The sequence below is a fragment of the Engraulis encrasicolus genome, chromosome 17 (assembly GCF_034702125.1).
Source record: "Engraulis encrasicolus isolate BLACKSEA-1 chromosome 17, IST_EnEncr_1.0, whole genome shotgun sequence".
NCBI lineage: Eukaryota > Metazoa > Chordata > Actinopteri > Clupeiformes > Engraulidae > Engraulis > Engraulis encrasicolus.
Window position 1 is genome coordinate 32,910,044 of NC_085873.1, and position 20,767 is coordinate 32,930,810.

The 20,767-nt window shown below is 42.9% G+C and overlaps 1 protein-coding gene across 1 annotated transcript in view; it reads right to left on the minus strand.

Annotated features, from left to right (window-relative positions):
- The window catches only part of LOC134466994 (transcription elongation regulator 1-like protein), a 205,130-nt gene extending 194,897 nt beyond the window's left edge, over positions 1-10,233 (minus strand). The window contains exons 1-4 of the mRNA XM_063220924.1: positions 10,226-10,233; positions 9,870-9,927; positions 9,136-9,285; positions 5,876-6,056 (exon numbers count right to left, since the gene is read on the minus strand). Of these exons, the coding sequence (XP_063076994.1) occupies positions 5,876-6,056; positions 9,136-9,285; positions 9,870-9,927; positions 10,226-10,233 (397 nt within the window). The remainder of the gene's footprint in view (positions 1-5,875; positions 6,057-9,135; positions 9,286-9,869; positions 9,928-10,225) is intronic.
- Positions 10,234-20,767: the final 10,534 nt, after the last annotated feature.

Genomic DNA, 20,767 nt, shown 5'->3' on the forward strand with positions numbered 1-20,767 from the left:
TATCAAGGTCACGGTTCTCGGTTCTCTACGGTTCTTTTTTAGTTTGTGATAAATGGTGCACTGGGAATATTAAACCCTATTTATTTATATAACTGTAATTATAAAGTGATGTGCAAGTTGAATCAGCTGTCATCAGCCTTTCAAATGCCCTCTTTCAAGTGGCTAATAGAATCAGACCTATCACTAAATATCCTACATATGGTTTGTAGGCTTATAATGTGAAAATGGTGTGATTTTAATTGTGTCATCCTCTGATTGGTCTTATATACTAATGTATTAATCAGAGAGGCTGGGTAAGATACTCCTAGAATCTCTACTTTACATATTTTTCTGGGCAGTACATGAATTGCGGTTTGCCACGGACTGCATTTCACAGTTCGGTATGGTGTGTGAATTGTACGATTTCGGTTTTCGGTGCGGTTTGTACCATCCCTAGTACCTCCACTAAACACCCAAAGTATGTCTTCCACTCTCAGACATATTATAGGCACTCACTCCACAGATACACACGTACACTCCACAGACACATATACAACCTCTCTCACACACACACACAGTGGGGTGTCCCACTAGGACAATTCATACAACAAATAGGGCCCACACAGACAGACAAACAGAGATCACAGTTGTTAGTAAACATATCATATTACTATATGGTATCTGAGACATTAACTGCTCAGTGAGTAATCCAAATGGCTGTCATTTGCTTTTTCACACTAGTTTTGCTATAATTTCAGAGTTTTCAGATCTACATTTTTTGTTTGTTTGTGGGCAATGCCTTGCCCAGTGACCCTTTTCTCCACATACAAAGCATTTATCAAGTCTTTTTCTATTCGTACCGCTTTATCCAATAACACAAAGGTGCTATTGCCGTAGGGTCTTCTTTTTGTACTACTTTTCAGTCTTTACACGATAGTTCTTCCAAGAACTTCTCTCTGTCTTTGCTTTGCCCCGTTCCCATTTTGAACTAAAATTTGGCCCAGTGGTTCTTTAATACCTGCAGTATTCTAACACTGGGTTTTTGCAACAAGGTAGCGATCAACGACCGTTGTGGTAAGGTTCTCTTCGACCTTCTCAGGTGGAACCTTCTTGCATACGAGCATCCACAAGGGCTCACTACTTTACTCTTGTTGAATTGGTATGAAACACAATCACCTAATGGTAAATGTATTTCCTTTCATACACACTTGCACACTTTTCTCAACGCGGAGAACACATATTTTAACTAGTTTCTTCTAAACTAGGGGAGTCTGCCCTCCCTTTACTTTACGTAGTCCAGTCTTTAACTTGTTCAACGACACAGAGGAGTCTGGCCTCCTATTTTACCTGATAGAGTCTAGAATTGTCAGGGTTTTACTCTCTATTTACCGTCTTTCACATTCAATCCTTTTGAATAAAAGACCTACTCACAATTCTCTGTTCTCTTGGGGTATTCCGTCAACCCTCAGATCCCAGCCTGCGAGGGAGGGACCAGTCCCGCAAAGGGTCTTAGTGCTGTGGCCACAGTCTTCCTGGATCTCACTCGCACGCTGGAATCGTCAGGTATCTTGGAATCCGGTTCGAAAGGACCAATTAAATGTTAGGTTTAAGCTACCAACATTTATCTCTAATAACCTGTACAGAAGAGTCACAGAGAACTTGAGTTAAATTCAATACTTGCAAGGAGGGTGACCAGGAGACTGCTTTCAGTTACAATGTCCAAGATCACTCTGAAAACAGCCTCCTTCTCCTTACGTTTTATTGAAGGATAGCCCTAGTTACAATTTCGGTTTCAATTGGTCTAAGGGGAGGGGTAATTAGCTAAACCAGTTGAAACCAGTTTACACAGTAGCATATTTCTTAGCAGAATACCAGTTTACACAGTAGCATATTTCTTAGCAGAATATCTTGTTATTTAGCTGAAACAGACTGAATGTGACCTTGTCCTTTTCTCCTCGCCTAATGAGAGAGTGTTTGCTACAGTTGAAGAACATTCCTGCTCTCTCTCTCTCTCTTTCTCTGGCCTGCAGGCACAGAGCGAAAACAATGACACATTCAGAATATACGCACATACATATGCCCTGACTTAAAGCCTGGGGACAAGAGTTAGACAAAGTGAATAACTTATGTACATTACTCCAACAGTTCACAAAATTGAACAAATTCCCTGTGACAGTTCCATTCGAACCACAGATATTTCTAAGAGGTACCTTGATCTACCTTGAATCATTACACAGCACTTCACTGAAAGTATACAGTGCATGTACTTTATACAGTAGGTAAGTAAACAGACACTATTATGCACAATTCAAAGTCATCATATAACATTAGGACTCGCTCAGTGCTGAGATATCTATGATTGGGACTGAACATTCAAACTCAGACAGGACCAAAACACAAGGCCATTAAAAGACATGTAATGGACTGTTCCTTCAAATCCATAGGTGTCCCTTGAAAAGGCTACTCTAGAGATATACTATATAATAGAGGCACAAACAAAAAGAGGACCCTTTTCCATGAATGTCAGGATATGCTCAAATTGCTAATATATTTTACCTTCAATGTTTGTGTGATAGAAAGTACCTTCCACATAATTTGAATGCACACCTTGTTCCCAGGAAGAAAAATTACAGCTACCTGTGTCTCCTGCGACACACACGAGCTGGGATATTTTTTGATACATAACATTTTCTCATGCAAAGGAAAATGGATGCAGGTTGGAAATGGGAAATGCTCCACCAGAGCATGTTTTTACGGGGAAAAAAAAGGTTGCGTGATTTTTCTATTTTCGTGATGGACAGGCAACAAAACAGCTCAGTGTGTCGTGTTGTGTTTGCATGTCGTGAACCAGCCAGCAAAACATAATAAATTTCCATTTGATTAAATATTAAAGAGACAAGTAAAGTTTTGCCCGTTCTCTGTGTGTCTCTGTTTCCTCATTGGCCATGAATGCATAAGTACCTGCAACGCGCAGTGTGCTCGCACTCTCTCACGCCTCTGCTCCTCTGCACTCCTGATGGCTTACGTTCAACATGGAGGTGGTGGTGGTGGTAGGGTGGGATATGAGCAGCTGACAGCTTTGGCCAGACCCGGGACAAAGTCGTGTGAAGGGCCCCCTCACCCAACACATGCGATTTAATGGGAATCAAATTCTGGGCCCTCTGCCTGGGCCCGGGACAAGAGACCCCTTTGCCCCTCCCCCCCTGTCGGTATCCCTGTACACAGTGGTGGTGGTGGTGGTGGTAGGGTGGGATATAGGCCGTTAATGACGTGGATAAAATATTGATTTGCTGCCTCTACATGCTTCACATATGACCGGCTCGCCTCAACTTTTGTTCTCGTTACCGCCATAAACGCCACCTCTGCTAGAGATCATCACACCAGGTATTCCTACACTTACCAGGGTTTCGCAAGCTGTTTCATACCGTTTCGTAGCGATGACAATCTGTGGGTGTAATAACGCTCTTGTTTAAAAATGCATAATGCCAGTGGAGAGCTCCACTTCACTGGGGCCCGGCCGACTTCAATTATTAGGACACCCACAGTAATGACTTCATTTGGAGTGCTACTGCTCTGCTCGCCTACTTCCCATGCACAGCATGTGCACCACTTGCTTTGCTTCCTTTACCTCTAGTGGTAAACAAACCTGGGAGGGAGGTAAACAAGAAAGGGGAGGAGGAGGAGGAGGAACATCAGTCAGAAATGCATCAGAGTAGCCTGAACATCAATCCCCTCATCTCCTCACATCACAAAAAAGATCCATCTGAGAGAAAAAAAAATACCCAGAAGTGATAATAGAAGATTGAAGACGACTGTACATTGAGCTTCAAAGTAAAATAAATAAGCTTTGGCAGAGGAAACTGATTACGGTTCAGCCGGGCCTATAATGGTCCAAAGCGCATAAAAGCTGTTGATGTAGCCAAGGTTACCCATGCAGGAGAACCAATCAGGAGCTTTGTCCTTGCCGAGCCCGCCGCAGTCCAGTAAGGACTCTGGGGAGAGACTGAAGTAACCAGGACAAGGGAGAGAGCAGTGGTCAGCCAACCAGGACAGGGGAGAGAGCAGTGGTCAGCCAACCAGGACAGGGGAGAGAGCAGTGGTCAGTCAACCGACTGCCAGCAGACATATGTGGTCGTTACGCTGAGAGATCCTCCTTCCCCTTGCAGCATGCGAAGTGGCCCTACAACAACCGCAGCGCTCAGACAAGCACTCAATCAAAGAGACGTGTAATTGATTGTTTAATTACGGTGAGGAGTGCAATACATGGCCATCACCACACCTCCGGTCGGCCGGGCCAATCGCACCCTTCGCACGTCATCAACATGGCCCTGCCCCCAGGCTCTCAACAGCCAGGACTTAACATGGGAAGTGTTTCAGTGTTTCAGTATTTTCGTGGCAGAGAGCCTGATGCATTCTGACATTGTGAGCCTGTGAGAATGTGTTTCTGGCCTTGGGCCTCACTTTCAAACCACACATGCAGTTTTCCACAAGCTGCTGCTCAGTGCAATGTTTCGCACCAAATTAGCAAGGTTTAGAAAGGCCACCCTTCACCTGGGTGCTATTCTTTGCTACCTCGAATCATCAGCTGCATACAGAGAGGAGAAAGCTGTGCACAAAGGGGGAAAAGGCCTGAATGATGTAGCCTTCACCTGTCTTGTGTCACATAAGCCAGTCTTCACACACCACAACATGGCTCCATGATCATTTCACCTGAGAGGTATCACACTTTTCTGACCTGAGATCATTGTGTGAAAACCAGTGACAGCCGGCTATATGGGGCATGTGGGTATTTCAATACAGCTGGCCTTGACATACTGTCAGGAGAGCATTCTTTACCTTTACCTTTCATTGGAAACTGCATTCTAATCTTCATTCTTTACCTTTGTGTTCCAATCTTCAGTGAATCATTGCAATCAATAATGCCCACACAAAGATTCTGAAGCTGTTCCATTTGTGAAAATGCACAAGAGTGAACTCTAGGAACTCTATGGCACTGTGTGCATCCTGTACGATGGTTACATGATATGATCATGTTTTCCTTGTTTAATCCAATAAGACCCATCACAGGTGTCAAACTCAAGGCTCGGGAGTCAAAGGTGGCCCACAAAGTCATTTTACGTGGCGGCAGACCATTTCAAATATGCATACAGTTGGCCCACTTGCTTGAGAAGGATACAGCTGAGAGGGGGCAGTGCTTAGTTGCCATTGAAGGGCATTAGCTTATTCTATTTCTTGAAAATAAGGGGAGCGTTGGCAGGCTTATGATGTAGTCGTTTGGATGGGGGCGTTTATTCCAAAAAAAAGTTGAGAAGAACTACTGTCAGTTAATGCATCCTTCCTTGATTGGGACATGTTACAATAAACATGACTCCCACAACACACACACACACACACACACACACACACACACACACACACACACACACACACACACACACACACACACACACACACACACACACACACACACACACACACACACACACACACACACACTTGCAGAAAGGACCCATCTCATCCACATCCTAATGCAGCCCATCTGAACCTACAGCCACACTCCCCACACAACAACACACACAGATGGCCTCATAACTCTCCTGCTTTACAGAGGAGACGCTTCAGGGTCAGAGTCAGACTGCTGGCACTATTTCCCGTACGGTACACTGCTGTGACTCGCTTAAAATAAAGTCTGAATTCTGCATGGAAATCAATACCCATACCTACATCCATGCATAAATAAATAAGTAATGGAATCAGCTGTGGTTGAAACCATGGTAATAAATGAATACGAAAAAAACCCTCATAAACGGTGCAGCTCAAGTGGTCAGCCAGCAGGTAGGCGTGCGTGCGTGCGTGCGTGCGTGTGTTGAAGGTGGTGATAAATTCCTACACAGACCTGATATGCGTCGCGGTGACACCAGCAGCGTGTGGAGGTTCCTGGAGGCAGTGTTTGGCCTAGATATCCTCATTGCCATTTGATTTGTCACCAGCACAGGCTTCTCTTGCTGCTGGAAAATTCCTATTTCTTCAGGAGCGAACCAGGTGGTCTCCAGAGCCAGAGTATTGTTCAGGTAGACCTGTAAATAAAAGTATTCCACACCAATAAAGTCTTTGTTGAGGTGCTGGCTTATTGTGCATACAAATTTCAAAGAAAATAAAGAAAATGCCGTTCACTCTTCAAACTTGGAGTTTGAAGATGACCAGACGGCGGCAACGTCACTTCAAAATAAAACATGTAGCAGAGTGTCCAGCATTTTCTTTGTTTTCTTTCACACATGTAGACCTGTAAAGGCTGCATGTCAAATACAGTACACCTGGATTTCATTTCAATTTCAAATAGCGCATTTTTATGCACATAAGAAGACAAGACACACAAACAGACGAAACAAACTAAACAAGTAGTAGGGCTATAGGCCAATAACAACAAAAACAACAACATCTACAGAAGTACTAATGACCTCTAGATGACACGTCCAATCTCAATATCAAGATTGGTATCTACCCAATGACGTATACGTCAGTGTATCTACCATAGAGTATTGCTCAAGTAAACCAGTAACAAATACGTGCGTAGATCAGCATTTCAATTTAAATAGCACATTTTGTGCACATTGTAAGAGAGGACACAGAAACAGACAGAACCAAACAAAATAAACAGAGGCTATAGCCCAGGGGTGGGGACACTTTCTCAATCGAGGGGCCACTTCAAATTTTAACATTTTATTCAGTCCTCCGTAGAGCCGTACTATAAACACAAACCAGGATTTCCCCCCGCACTTTAGGCGGCCGCCTTTATAACAGACCCCACTTTCACTAGGTCCCCTGAAAATACAATTTCATTGTATTGGAAATAGAATTTCTGAGATTTCTTGACAAAACATGTCATATTTCATGTGAAGCTGCGTATGAAGCATGTGAAGCTGCATTAAAATTATATCGGGGGCCAGATAAGACTGCCCCCGGGCCATAGGTTGCCCACGCCTGCTATTAGTCCAACAACAACGACAACATTGTCCAGTCAAAAGACTTTTCAGTCATAGGCAACTGGCCATCTGTTTGGAGCTTGGAAATGTTTAGCATCTTCATCTGAGATACTTCTTCTGAAGTGGGAATCAGAAGATCTAACAGGCCTAAAGGCCCACTCCACAGAGGTCAATAGCCTCTGAATCCCACTTCAGAAATACAACTTCAAAAGTCTGACTGTTAAAGGACCAGTTCAGTCAATTTCAATATGCTGTTGTATTGCTCATGCTACCCTCGACTTGTCAGTACCGGGTGATGTCACATTTTTCGGGTAAGCTCTTTCCGAGATATGAGCTATTCTAATGGGGGCAGCGTTTGTTTCCATTTTTTTTTTAACATAGGCCTACTCCAAATATTTTCCCAAAAGGTACCGCCGTTTGCTAGTTGTCTGCTGATGTTGCATAACCTTTCGGTTGTTTTTAGGAATAAATAAAAATGTTTTTTTGAACTGTAAACAAAGCGCTGCCCCCATTACAATGACCAAGATCTCAGAAAAGGCTGAAGAAAAAAAAAAAAAAAACTCAGGTACTGACAAGTCCAGGGTAGTGTGAGCATTACAACTGCATGTTGAAATTAACTGAACTGGTCCTTTAACAACACAATTTTTCAAGCTTCAAAAGAGGCCCAAGATGCCTGCAGCTAAAACTTTTGACTTTGACTAAAGTACAGTTAACTGAACTGGTCCTTTAACAACACAATTTTTCAAGCTTCAAAAGAGGCCCAAGATGCCTGCAGCTAAAACTTTGACTAAGATGACCTGGATCTGGATGAATGAGAATCTTCACAGACACCAAACATCTTTTAGTAGAGTAAAACACCTCAAACCCCATCTTCTGGTAGAGTAAGATACCCCAAACCCCATCTTCTAGAAGAGTAGATAAGATCCCACAAACCCTGCCTACTCAATTCAAAGGAGTGTGACATCTTCTAGTAGAGTAAGATACCCATAGGTGTGCACAGATTGGGACGGTGTGGTGCTAAAGCACCTGTCCCTTTGCCCTACTGGACAAGAAATGCCATTTTTGAAAGGTCTTTTTTTGAAAGTTTTTGTGTAGTTTCATGTGACAATATTGCCCAAATATCTTAGCCCTAAGGCAGCCGGAAATTCCACATGCCCCCAACCGCCCCTGTTCAGCACCTGCCCCCCAAAATGGCTGTGCACGCCACTGAAGATACCCCAAACCCCGCCTACCCAATGCAAAGGAGTGTGCTCCTGAATTGTGTGCTCAAGTTCGGTCTCCAAAGGAGACGTTGTCCCCTCCTTCCTCTTCTCTTTCTGTGGCATTTGGTGACGGCTTGCATAACATGTGCGCTACCGCCATCTACAGTGGTAGGGGAACTATTTATTTATTCTGAACTTAAAGTCTCCGGTAAAACTTTACAATAAGGTTACGTGAGTAAGGACGGAATAATGTCTGAAGTAATGACTGATTAATAGTGAATAAACATGTGATTCATGCATGCAGAAATGTCTAGTCCATTAGTAGTCGATACATAATGATGAATGACTCACTATGAAGTAAATGTGGTACATCAAAGGTTAGTTAAGGGTGTGATATCGAAATGTTAATCAATCATGTGTTAACATTGCGGAAAAAGATCATACCATATCTTTCCGATCATATATGAATCAGACCTTAGTTAACCGTGCAGTAATAATGGAAACATATGGTCAGTAATTCCGATTGCACTGTTAACTAAGGTCTAATTCATATATGATCGGAAAGATATGGTATGATCTTTTTCCGCAATGTTAACACATGATTTATTAACATTTGGATCTTACACCCTTAATTAACCCCTGATATATCACATTTACTTCATAGTGAATCATTATTATTCCAATCATGAGTCATTCATTATTATGTATTGATTACTAATGGAGTAGACATTACTGCATACATGAATCACATGTTTATTCACTATTAATCAGTCATTACTTCAGACATTAGTCCATCATTACTCATGTAACCTTATTTTAAAGTGTTACCAAGTCTCCAAAGGTCACCTGACCTAAGGTCTCCTTGAGGGGCGTTCACCTGACGTCACATGGATCCAGGAAAAATACGTTCTTGATGTATCTTATTCTACTAGAAGATGTTTGCAGTCACATCCAACCCTCAGAGGGTTCACCTTATATTCTGGGAGCCTCCTCTTCTCGACCCAGCCCTTCCTGAGGTGCGGGTGGAGGACGGTGCGGTACACGCGGGGAAACACAGGCACAAGCTCCACACTCGCAGACGGCTGGAATCCCAAAACATGTGGCCTTGATGGAAGATCAAACTACAATGGCACAAAAACAGAAATATCTCAGTGTAAACAAAGAAAACATCAGTGCATATTTAACCTTGTATAACTAGGAGGATGACTACTTTCTTCAGATAAGGCAAATACAATTACAAATTACAATTACAAGTTTCTTCATGTGCATGAAAGTCCTTGTGCACAACCCTTCAGCTATCCAGGTGCAGGTGTAAGGCACTTTTTTCTCTTTATTTTCTTGGAGCGAACTCTGTGGAGCGAGTTTTTGCGTTATGTTCCTTTCACACATCAGCTGCTTCTTAGACCTTTCAGCCACATGTGTCTTTTGGAATCCTCCACGTTACGGCAGTAGGCCTGCATGAAGTGCAGGAACCCTAATCGTCCGAAAATACCATCCAAAACAAAGGGCAGGAACCCTGATTTTCCAACAGTCTCGTCAGTACCAAATCTGTACAAGTCACGTTTTTGTAGGCCTATTGCCTGCACGCATTTTGAAAAACTTGTTTTGAACGTGTGAAATGCGGCGCACAAGATAAGTTCTGCCGGAACCCTGATGATGAAAATCATGAGGAAGATGAACTGGGTTCCCCTGAGTTCCCGCCCACTTCAAGCACCACTTTACAGCAGTTATCTGATGGAGGGGAAACAGATGATTCATGGCATCTATCATGCAAGTGTAAACACAAACATATGCCATGCCATACTAAAGTGATGAAATGAATTGACTACGTATGTATGGGAACTACTGACTGTGTGGGAAGCATGTGAAGCTATATCTCAATGTTGCGACGTGGTTGTAAGTCAGTGCTATCGCTCTCTCCATTTGCTCTCTCCATTTGTCAGTGGAGACTGATTAAAGCTGCTCAAAACAAGGATCTCCTGCCAAAAGCTTTGGATGAAAACACACACTGACAGACATTGCAAGCGGAGCTGAAGGCTAAGAGATATTTACTACGCTTACTGAGTCATGTTGCAAACCACATTAAAAATCTATCAGAAAACTTGAGGGCGAAAAAAAAGGTTTTGAATGCGAAAAAATAAATGTCTTTTAACACAAGTGCTGCATCATCAACATTCATTTTCTTTTCTGCTCAAGTGATCTTCCCTCCTCCTCCTCCTCCTCCTCCTCCTCCTCTCTCACAGCAGAGTAAATCCAAGGCCTATAAATGTTGCTTACTGCAATGAAAAGTCAAGGTCTACATCGTTATCAATATGCCTGTGAAGTCCTGATCTAGCCCCTTCTGCATGCCCTAGTGCTCGCATGGAAATTGTGTTTCTCAGCTCTTGGTGAGAAAAAAGGCACCTCTTGTGGACCTCGGAAGACACTGCAAGGCACACAGTGCATACAAATCCACCCGCAAACCCAGGGCACCTCCTCTCTCTCTCTCTCTCTCTCTCTCTCTCTCTCTCTCTCTCTCTCTCTCTCTCTCTCTCTCTCTCTCTCTCTCTCTCTCTCTCTCTCTCTCTCTCATCCCTTCTGCTCAAGTTTGTGACAGAGTCAAGATTAGTGTAAGATATCAAGTTTGATGTAAACACATGACACAATCCTCTCCTGAATAGGCCTACACTGAATTCAACTTTATGCAATTTAATCATTCATTCCATCCATTTTGTCATTTTGATTTAAGTGAACATATTGTGGCTGATTATGTGGTCCTAGTAGGTAAACAATGCACATCTGCACATTTTAGCTCTTATGACAAATGCACTGTGGAAATCAACTTATTCGCCATGTAAGTACAAATTTCATACTTGAAGTGGCAGAAATACCTGGACATTTGGAAGTGGGAACTGGTTGATGGCTGGCTCTGCCGCTGGAGGAATCCGTATGAAAGGGACCGAGAGTGGATCACAGGACAGCTGCCAGCTCGAGAGCCCCTGCAGCAGCGGTGGTGGGCGCGCGGAGAGCAGCAGAGGCGCAGGAACGCTGGCACCCTGCACGCGGCACAGTCCAGAGCCACCGGGGATCATCCATACCCACGGAGGCGGATCCGCGTTCATCTGCCACAGCTGCGGCTGAACCTTAAAGCGCGGAACCGGGATCATCCCTACATCCTACCTCGACGGAGTCTGGCAAGTCTGTGTCCTTAATGAGAGGGGGAATGGGAGACGAATCACACGGCGGGTTGGACTTACAAGCGAGACAAGCCCACACATACCTCCGTGGTAGAGTACACTCCACGTGTTGAAAACACCACGGGTGAGAAAAGGACCTCGTCTTTTTTACAGTTCAACAAAAACAAGTGACAGTTCAGAATAATCTGTCACTCACGGAAGTAATTATGCTAAGCATCAGTATAAGAAATAAAGCGTGGCTTTAAACATAAGCACGCATCGTGATCTGTGGTTTTCGAATATTTTGATTGTAGAATAGCATACTTTTGTCAAAGGCTCTTGGTGCGCGTCACCGTTTAGGCTACTGTATGTTTTTGTTGGGGTTTGTGTGTTCAATAGCCTACTTCTGGGGGTGTGCTGTAGCCTAATAAATAAAGCTGGTTCTCTTCTGCTCTGCAGCATACAGTAGGCCTATGCGTAATGACAAAACGGATTACAAACATGTCCAATTTATCCAGGTTGAGCGAACATTCCAAATAGTGCACGGGTTGCAACTTGCACCGTTGGTGAAAAAAGAAACACTATAATGACCAATGTAATTAAAAAGGCAAACTTGAACGAACTTACCCAAATGTTATTGACAAATAGCCTATCGGTGATGTTTAGTTATCCATTGTCAGCACGTACATGCCTTATTCCAAATGAAAATAGTGTCCGAATACCTGCAGTTCTCAGGAATATCCAACAGTGATTTTTAGGCTACAATGTTGCGATATAGCTCTGAAGTCTTCTGAACTGGTATGACGAGCGAAAGAGCCCCATCCGAATTCATAACCTATTCACCTCCGAAACAGCTGTCTTTTCTCCGAACTCTGGCGTTTACGGGAGAGCCTCAGTGGGTATCATGCAAGTCTGACTCCCCACAGAGTATCGTGCGTTGCGTTGAAGCCTCATCCTTGCAGCGAAACACCACCCTGTGATGAAACTCGCGCTGTTGAGGAAAATGCAAGATAACACTCTCCTCAACTTTTCTCCATACACACAGGCAGAGGCGGTGGTGAATAACGCTGATTGTATCCAAGTGTTCATCACCTGCACAAGCGCACCTCTAGTCCAGACTGGATGCTGCGATGTGTTCTCACAGTTCGCTGCAAATGCATAACTGTTACGCCAAACTTGCGTAGTGAGTCCACGTCAAGGACCCCTGAGGAGAGAGAGAGAGAGAGAGAGAGAGAGAGAGAGAGAGAGAGAGAGAGAGAGAGAGAGAGGGAGAGAGAGAGTAGGAGTGAGTTGAAAATGAAAACGAAATGTTTTAAGCGTGAAAATTATTCAAGAAAATGATCCACTTCTTCCCTTGATGCAGCTTCTCTATAAGCGAGGAATATTGCCCCGGGCACTAGGCCTAATTGCCTTGCACTTAAAAATCTAGCAAAGCTATTTGTATTTACTTATTTGCTTAAAGTATTTCCCCTTCTAATATTACATCACAGACTACTTGACAACCCTCTTTGCTTTTAGGTGACGTTAATCTTTTTTATCTATCTCATCTCCTATCAGTTTTTCTTCCCCTGACTTTTACTTGTGTTAATGTCTCTCGTGTGTATGTGTGTCCTGCCATGTTCATTATGCGTTAATATTAATAAAGTAACTCCATTATAGATGGGTTTTTTTTGTTGTTGTTTTTTTTTACAATATAGTCCTTAAAAATGAATTTCAAACACATTAAGCAAAAAAAGTTTCAGGGTTAGGAGTTGGTTTTATCAGTCATCAGGCAGTTTTAAATTTCTTTGCTTTTAAATTGTCTAATATAGCCAAGGTTATTCCGCATTTTGGACATTTTTATTTAACACTGCAAAGTGCAGAGCTCTGTGCATGTGGCAGCAATTTGAGCATCAGTCTAGCCATTACAGTAATGTGGCCATACCACTGGAACCTGTTGGAGTGTTCATATAGCCTACCATCCCTACACTGGAACCTGTTGAAGTGTTCATGTAGGCCTACAGTAGATGGTGGTTGACAGTTGCAGTTGTGTAAACCACTGTTGAACAAGATCAATCATCACTCGGTTCCTGTGTGCTTATATGCAACAAAGCGGTATACTGACTGACTGTTGTGTGCCTTTGTTCATATTAGTTGTAAAATCCTATCAAGGGAAAAATATCTACCAAAGCCACTGGAAATTGTTGTATTTTCGAAACAAACATCAAGGACCTGAAGGCTAACATGAACCCATACTTTCCAGAAAGCTCTGCATTGGGCCTAGTTTATCCCAAGCACAATATTTCCAACTACCCTGCCATGACTCTGTCTCCTGTTTGCCTACAGCGGAGATCGCAGGAGTTCATCTCGTATTCATAATCTGGAGCGTGTCCAATTTTTAATCACGTCATGTAACGCAGCAGCTTATTCATTTCCACTTTGGATGGAAATGACTGCAGATGTCTGCACATTGATTAAATATCTAAGTATTTTATAACACTGTTTATACGTTTGACTTAAGAGTGAGAGTCTTATGTATTCTTCAGGCGTGTTGGTCTCCCATATCACTCCACACAGAGATTTTTTTCCCTAATGAATGAGCAACAAGTCCGACAGGCAGACAACAGATGCGTCCATCTATGTCAGTGGTTCTCTGCCTTTTTGCGCCCCCCCCCCATTTTTTTTTAAAGCTTGGTGGTTATCTAGCATCAAAATTCTTAAACCAAGTGAAATCAAAAGCTAGACTAGAGTCAGACAGGAGTCAGGACTCAGACAACACAGGCCAGAATGTGGTCAGCACCATTCTTACATTCAAACATGGAGGCTAACATACAAGACAAAATAAACACAACACAGACTGTCATGCATCAGTGAGACATTAGACTTTATTTCCAAAACTATTTGCCCACGTGAGATTTAAAACGAAACAGCGCAGAACATCATATATTAAACAGACAACCGTTTGTCCACAAATGTCTCCGTCGACCCCTAGATGTTTTGGCCCGTTGCTCCGGACCGCTTCCAGGCGGAACGAAAATAAACCGGTCTTTGTTCCTAGACGGCACTATTTGTGAAGCGAGGGGAGCATCGACAGTATGCAGAGGTGATAACAGCAAAATGGCAGTAATAAACGCTTATTAATGTCATTGTATGCACTTATAAAAACAGCGGTAACTTCCTAAAAACACTAAAATCATATTTTAGTTGTTTATTATCATTTCGAAGCGGTTTCCAATGATTGGGAAACGCATCACGGCTGTATTAGCACAGCCGGTTTACCCCACTATGGTTCTATGGGACAAAGACGGCTGACAAAAAGCGTCACAAAGACGGCTGACAAAAAGACAAAGACGGCTGACAAAAAGCGTCACAAAGACGGCTGACAAAAAGCGTCACAGACGGACGGACGGACCAACGGACGGACAAAGCCTCTTATAGAGATGCGTCTCTCGACACTGGAACACTTGCCTATCGCTTCAACATGATCTCGACACTGGACCACTTGCCTATCGCTTCAACATGATGGTGAATACCAAGTCAAATGCCCAAAGCATGAGACCCGTAATTGCGGTGATTCAACACTCATTCCAGCCTGCCAGCAATACATGTACACTATATAGGCCTACTATAGTGTGTGTGTGTGTGTGTGTGTGTGTGTGTGTGTGTGTGTGTGTGTGTGTGTGTGTGTGTGTGTGTGTGTGTGTGTGTGTGTGTGTGTGTGTGTGTGTGTGTGTGTGTGTGTGTGAAATGGAATAGAGTGGCAGACTAACATGTGTCTGTTCAAGAAACTATCATCCTAAGGTGAATCTGGTTTGAATCCTTTGCTGAGCTTATACCACTTGTAGGGTAGTGTACAGTTGTAGGCGCTCTGGAAGTGGAACATTGTCTCTCCCTGTCTGTGTGTGTGTGTGTGTGTGTGTGTGTGTGTGTGTGTGTGTGTGTGTGTGCGTGTGTGTGTGTGTGTGTGTGTGTGTGTGTGTGTGTGTGTGTGTGTGTGTGTGTGTGTGTGTGTGTGTGTGTGTGTGTTTGTGTGTGTGTGTGTGTGTGTGTGTGTGTGTGTGTGTGTGTGTGTCTTCATGTTGAATTTGAGCCATAAAACCTATGCTTACTGATATGATAATGCGATGTTGATGTTCATGTACTTACAGCCTGATGATTGGCCTGCACCCCTGACTTTTGTTGTCCATCTGTGTCCCATACTACCGGTATGTGAGGCGTGTGTAAATGTCCAGGAGGAAACAATAATCCAACTGTACTCTTTAGTGTCCTGCTGCTAAATGAGTGTCTGTACTCAAGTGAGGTTTTAGAACCATCTCCAAGGACACATCATAATGACATCACAGACAAGTGACCCTATTGGAATAGAGTGGCAGACATCACAGACAAGTGACCCTATTGGAATAGAGTGGCAGACTAACATGTATATGTGATGCGATCTGGGAAAACCCGTCGGATGTCGCGCTGGCTGTTTCTCAGGAAACAGCGAAAATAGGTCGAGAAGCAATGTTTTCCTGAAATCGGTTTTTCATTAAATTATTGTTGTTTAACATCTTGTCTATCATCTCTGAAAATATTTGGTCTGAAATCGCTGTTTTAATGTGTTAAAATTAAGATTGAAATGGCCCGATGTGTGGTGAGAAGGGAGGCAGCCGTGAGCAGTCTGCCTGCGCAGCCAACGTGCTGACTACGCTTGTAGCGCAGGGGCGCGCGAGGTTGAGGGAAAGACATCAGAGCTTGTAGACTTGAAGGCTCAGAATTTACACATGTGTAGGCCTATTCACTGACTCATTGTCAGCGCCTCTGAGCAGTTGAAAACGCCTTCTGTCTCGATGAAGCAGAGTTTTCCCTCAAGTTATAGGCCCAAAGAAAGAACGAACAATGAATACAAACAGTAGGCAACACCTCTCCGTGGATCGGAGGCCGTCGAGCCCTGTGCTTATCAACTCCAGCCGCATGTGCCTCTTGCAGTTTATCACTACAACTGCGATTAGGCTACTAAACGGCACTGGAATGTAGATTTCATTTTTTGATTGGATAGCTCACATGCAAACCTTAAACTAAAGCGCCCGTGTGATTTATCTATTAGGACAATTTTAATTTACTGCGCTGTGTCCTACTTGTTGTCATAATAAACGGTGCTGAATTGAAAGATGTAGATGTGGTCAAGACAGGGCTTGTTAGGTTTCTGTAGCCTAATTTAAAGACGCCTCATCGGATCATCTCAGATGTGGAAGATTAAAATGCTTTTATTTAGAACCGTGCCCAATGAATGTGTTCAGCTAACAAGTCTTCAGCAGTCCGTTTCCAGAGTCTGAGATAGGCCTACTCGGTGACGTTTAACTGTCAGTCATTTACCGCGACGCACCGGACAGATGTGGAAGATTAAAATGCTTTTATTTAGAACCGTGCCCAATGAATGTGTTCAGCTAACAAGTCTTCAGCAGTCCGTTTCCAGAGTCTGAGATACTCGGTGACGTTTAACTGTCAGTCATTTACCGCGACGCACCGGACAGTAGCCTATAGAAGAGCGCGATGAAAAACTTTTCTCCTCTCTATTTTTGTGCTGCCTGCTGCAGAGGGTCAAAAGTGGTCTTGTAGGCCTACTATTCCGAGGCAGCGCATGGCGAAAAGATTCATTCTTTTGCCGCGCTGGTACACACTTTGTCATAATACGCTGTGCTGAATTGAGTGTCGTGGTTTTGGTCAACTGGTTTCCTAACACTGTAGAAGCGTCACTGGATCATCTCATATGTTGAAAAAAAGTATAGGCTACCTATGCATTTATGTCTTGCCTCACTAATGGGTTCAGTAAAGACATCTTCAACAGTCAATTTTCAAAGTCAAACTGAGATGCACCGGTGACTTTCACCCCAGTCTTTCAAATCACCTAATTCATTTCAAGCGATGCGCGAGACGGTGAAGAAGATAAGCGCGGAGAAAACCTTTTCTCTTCTGTTATGTCTGTGCTGCCTGCGGCAGAGGGTAAAAAACCAAGCGGTCTTCACCGCCCTGTGTAGCCTACTACAAGTATTCCGAGTATTTCAAATCACCTAATTCATTTCAAGCGATGCGCGAGATGGTGAAGAAGATAAGCGCGGAGAAAACCTTTTCTCTTCTGTTATGTCTGTGCTGCCTGCGGCAGAGGGTAAAAAAACAAAGCGGTCTTCACCGCCCTGTGTAGCCTACTACAAGTAGGCTATTCCGAGGCATGATGTAGGCTATGTTTGTTTTTTTGCGTGCAGCTGGTGTTTTGGAATCGCGCAAAACCATATTTTACCTCCGAGCAGAGAGCTCATTGCACTTTTCCGAGACACCTGAAAAGTTTTTGCTGATATTTTCGCTTCATACCCGAAACAGTGAAATGGCTGGTCCAATAGGCCTACACGTCATTCGTTTCTCTACTCCAGTGTTTCCCAACCAGGGGTACGTGTACCACTAGGGGTACGCGAGCAACCTGCAGGGGGTACTTGGAAAAATGAAAACATGTATGGAGCATAGTCACATTGGGATATAAAGCATGAGTCAGGGGGTACAAGTTTGTGGTATGATAAAAGGCTTAGGGGGTACTTAAGACAAAAAAGGTTGGGAAACACTGCTTTACCCGATGGAATGCTTTAGGAACCTATTTAAAAATGGCAAAAGTTGGGCAGTAAATTACGAATAGGCTACATTACTAACTGGACAGAGGACCCAGTGAAGCATTCCCTTTTCTCTTGTTTGCGGCTACATGACTATACATGACGAATCAATGAATAGACAATTTAATTTGAAATGATTCTATACACACAGGCCACTATGTAGCCTATAGACGACCCGCAGTTAGCCAGCATTTTGGGTGTCTCTGGGAGAAAAAAAAACAAAAAACAGGCCTATAGGCCTAGTGAAAAATAATGAAATTACATTCGTTAGCCAGCAGTTTGGGGGTCTGGGAGACCAAAAAAAAAAACATGGAAGACCCCATAGGCCTATAGTGAAAAGTAATGAAATTACATTCATTCAGCCGATTTGAAATTAACAGGCATGTGGTAGGTAGTGTTTGATGAGTAGCCTTCTGTTATTTACTATAATAATAATAATAATAATAATAATAATAATAATAATAATAATAATAATAATAATAATCTGAATATCAAAACCAAGTGCAATGTGCTAGTCCTACTCTTGGTGTGTTGCATCAAACAATATTTTTTTTCCAGTGTTTTTTTGTCCTCAGAAGTAGTGCCATTGGATTACAAATTTACTGAAAATAAATAAATGAGATAGATGAATTCTTTAAAAGTTGCTTTCATTCAGGTATTGCTTCTGAGATTTATTTTTCTGAGTAGTGATAATCATCAATGATTGAAAGAGCAGTAATTAAGCCTAGTGACCCTTCAAGGTTAGGCCTATTTGAAAATCTGAATTACAATTCCTTTATATAGAAAACATTTTGTTAATGCATGCTATACCAAAACCAAGGTAAATAATGGACTTGAGACAATTCGAGAGTCCCACCTAATGACAAATCACTCCATTGTACATATTCCTTACTCTAACTAATCCAATTATGGTGTGGGACTGGGGGCGGAGCCTAGTTCTATGATGAGCTACTTCAGTTAGGGTGATGGTTAGGGGGGTGGGGCTGTGCTATGGTCATGGACGAGAGCAAAATTCAACTAGAGACAATACAGAAGGAGGAGACTAATCTTTAAGAGGGACCTTGACCAAAAAAACTGTCCTGCCCGTATCTCCCACCATCAGTGAGGCAACCGGAGCATCGTATGAGGAGGCTACACTGCTTCCAAATTCTGTTACTGGTCCAAATTCAAGATAGCTATCTGACAAAGGGGGAGCTGAGTTCCTGCTTTTATAAATATGAGGTCTATACTGTAATACAGTTATGCAAAGAAATCAATTATTGCACAGTCGGAGTCTAGGAACATTACATTGTGTTGATGTGGATTACAACTATTCTTACAAACAAATGAACGAAAGATGATAATGATAATCAAGCACTGAATGAAAAGCTAACTATAATAATGTCTCCATTGGGGATTAGAGTGTCCCAAGTACTTAGAATGGCTCAATTATGCAGTATCCCAATAACTATAATATTATTAATAATAATTACAATGATCATAATAATTATCCATAATAATGTGCTATCCATGCTGTGTTGAAACAAGGATTTTTTTTGGTTTTGTTTCCTTAGTTGTTTCTTTGACTCAAACTCAAAACTAAACACATTACGTAAATAAATCAAAGAAAAAATAGTTGCAATACCTACTCTGGCCACAATCCTCCATACTCAACCTCACATTTTCCTAAGTTGCAATACCTACTCTGGCCACAAGTGCCTTGCATAGTTGCAATACCTTCTCTGGCCACAACCGCCTTGCATAGTTGCAATACCTCCTCTGGCCACAATCTCCATACCCAACCTTTAGAGTGTTTTTTCTCAGAATTCCTCCAAACGACTAAGTTGACTTTGGGTAAGTATAACATTTAATAGAGACAAGATGTGAAAATAACGAAAACACCTTTGGAAAGAGCTTGAAATTGACTTTCAAATGGTAACGATATCTCAAAAATGTAAAATCCCACCATGTGAAGGGTTTTCCCAGATCACATCACATATGTTCAAGAGACCATCATCCTAAGGTGAATCTGGTTTGACTCTCTGTGTCTCTCTCTCTCTCTCCTCTCTCTCTCTCTCTCTGTGTGTGTGTGTGTGTGTGTGTGTGTGTGTGTGTGTGTGTGTGTGTGTGTGTGTGTGTGTGTGTGTGTGTGTGTGTGTGTGTGTGTGTGTGTGTGTGTGTGTGTGTGTGTGTGTTCATGTTGAATTTGAGCCATAAAACCTATGCTTACTGATATGATAATGCTGTGTTGATGTTTATGTACTTACAGGCTGATGATTGGCCTGCACCCCTGACTTTTGCTGTCCATCTGAGTCCCATACTATGTGAGGCATGTGTAAATGTCCAGGAGGAAAGAATAATCCAACTATACTCTTCAGTGTCCTGTTGCTAAATGAGTGTCTGTATACTCAGGTGAGGTTTTAGAACCATCTCCAAGGACACATCATAATGACATCACAGACAAGTGACCCTATTGGAATAGAGTGGCAGACTAACATGTATCTGTTCAAGAGACTATCATCCTAAGGTGAATCTGGTTTGAATCCTTTGCTGAGCTTATACATATGTGTGTGTGTGTGTGCAGGGCCGGTTTTTAGCATAGGCCGACTAGGCGGTCGCCTAGAGCGCCATGTGAAGAAGGAGCGCCGAAATGGCGCTCTCCTATGCGTAATTTTGCGATATGAAGTTTTTTTTATGAAGTCGCAATCAACATAGAGTGGCGAAAGCGCTCCTCACGGCAAAGCGCCCCTCAGCCAATAGTAATATCGCTTCCAACTGTCTCTGGGAAGTCTGTGAACCAATAAACAGACAGTTCTGAGAAAGGGGGCGGGACGAGTGACAGCGTGCGCCTA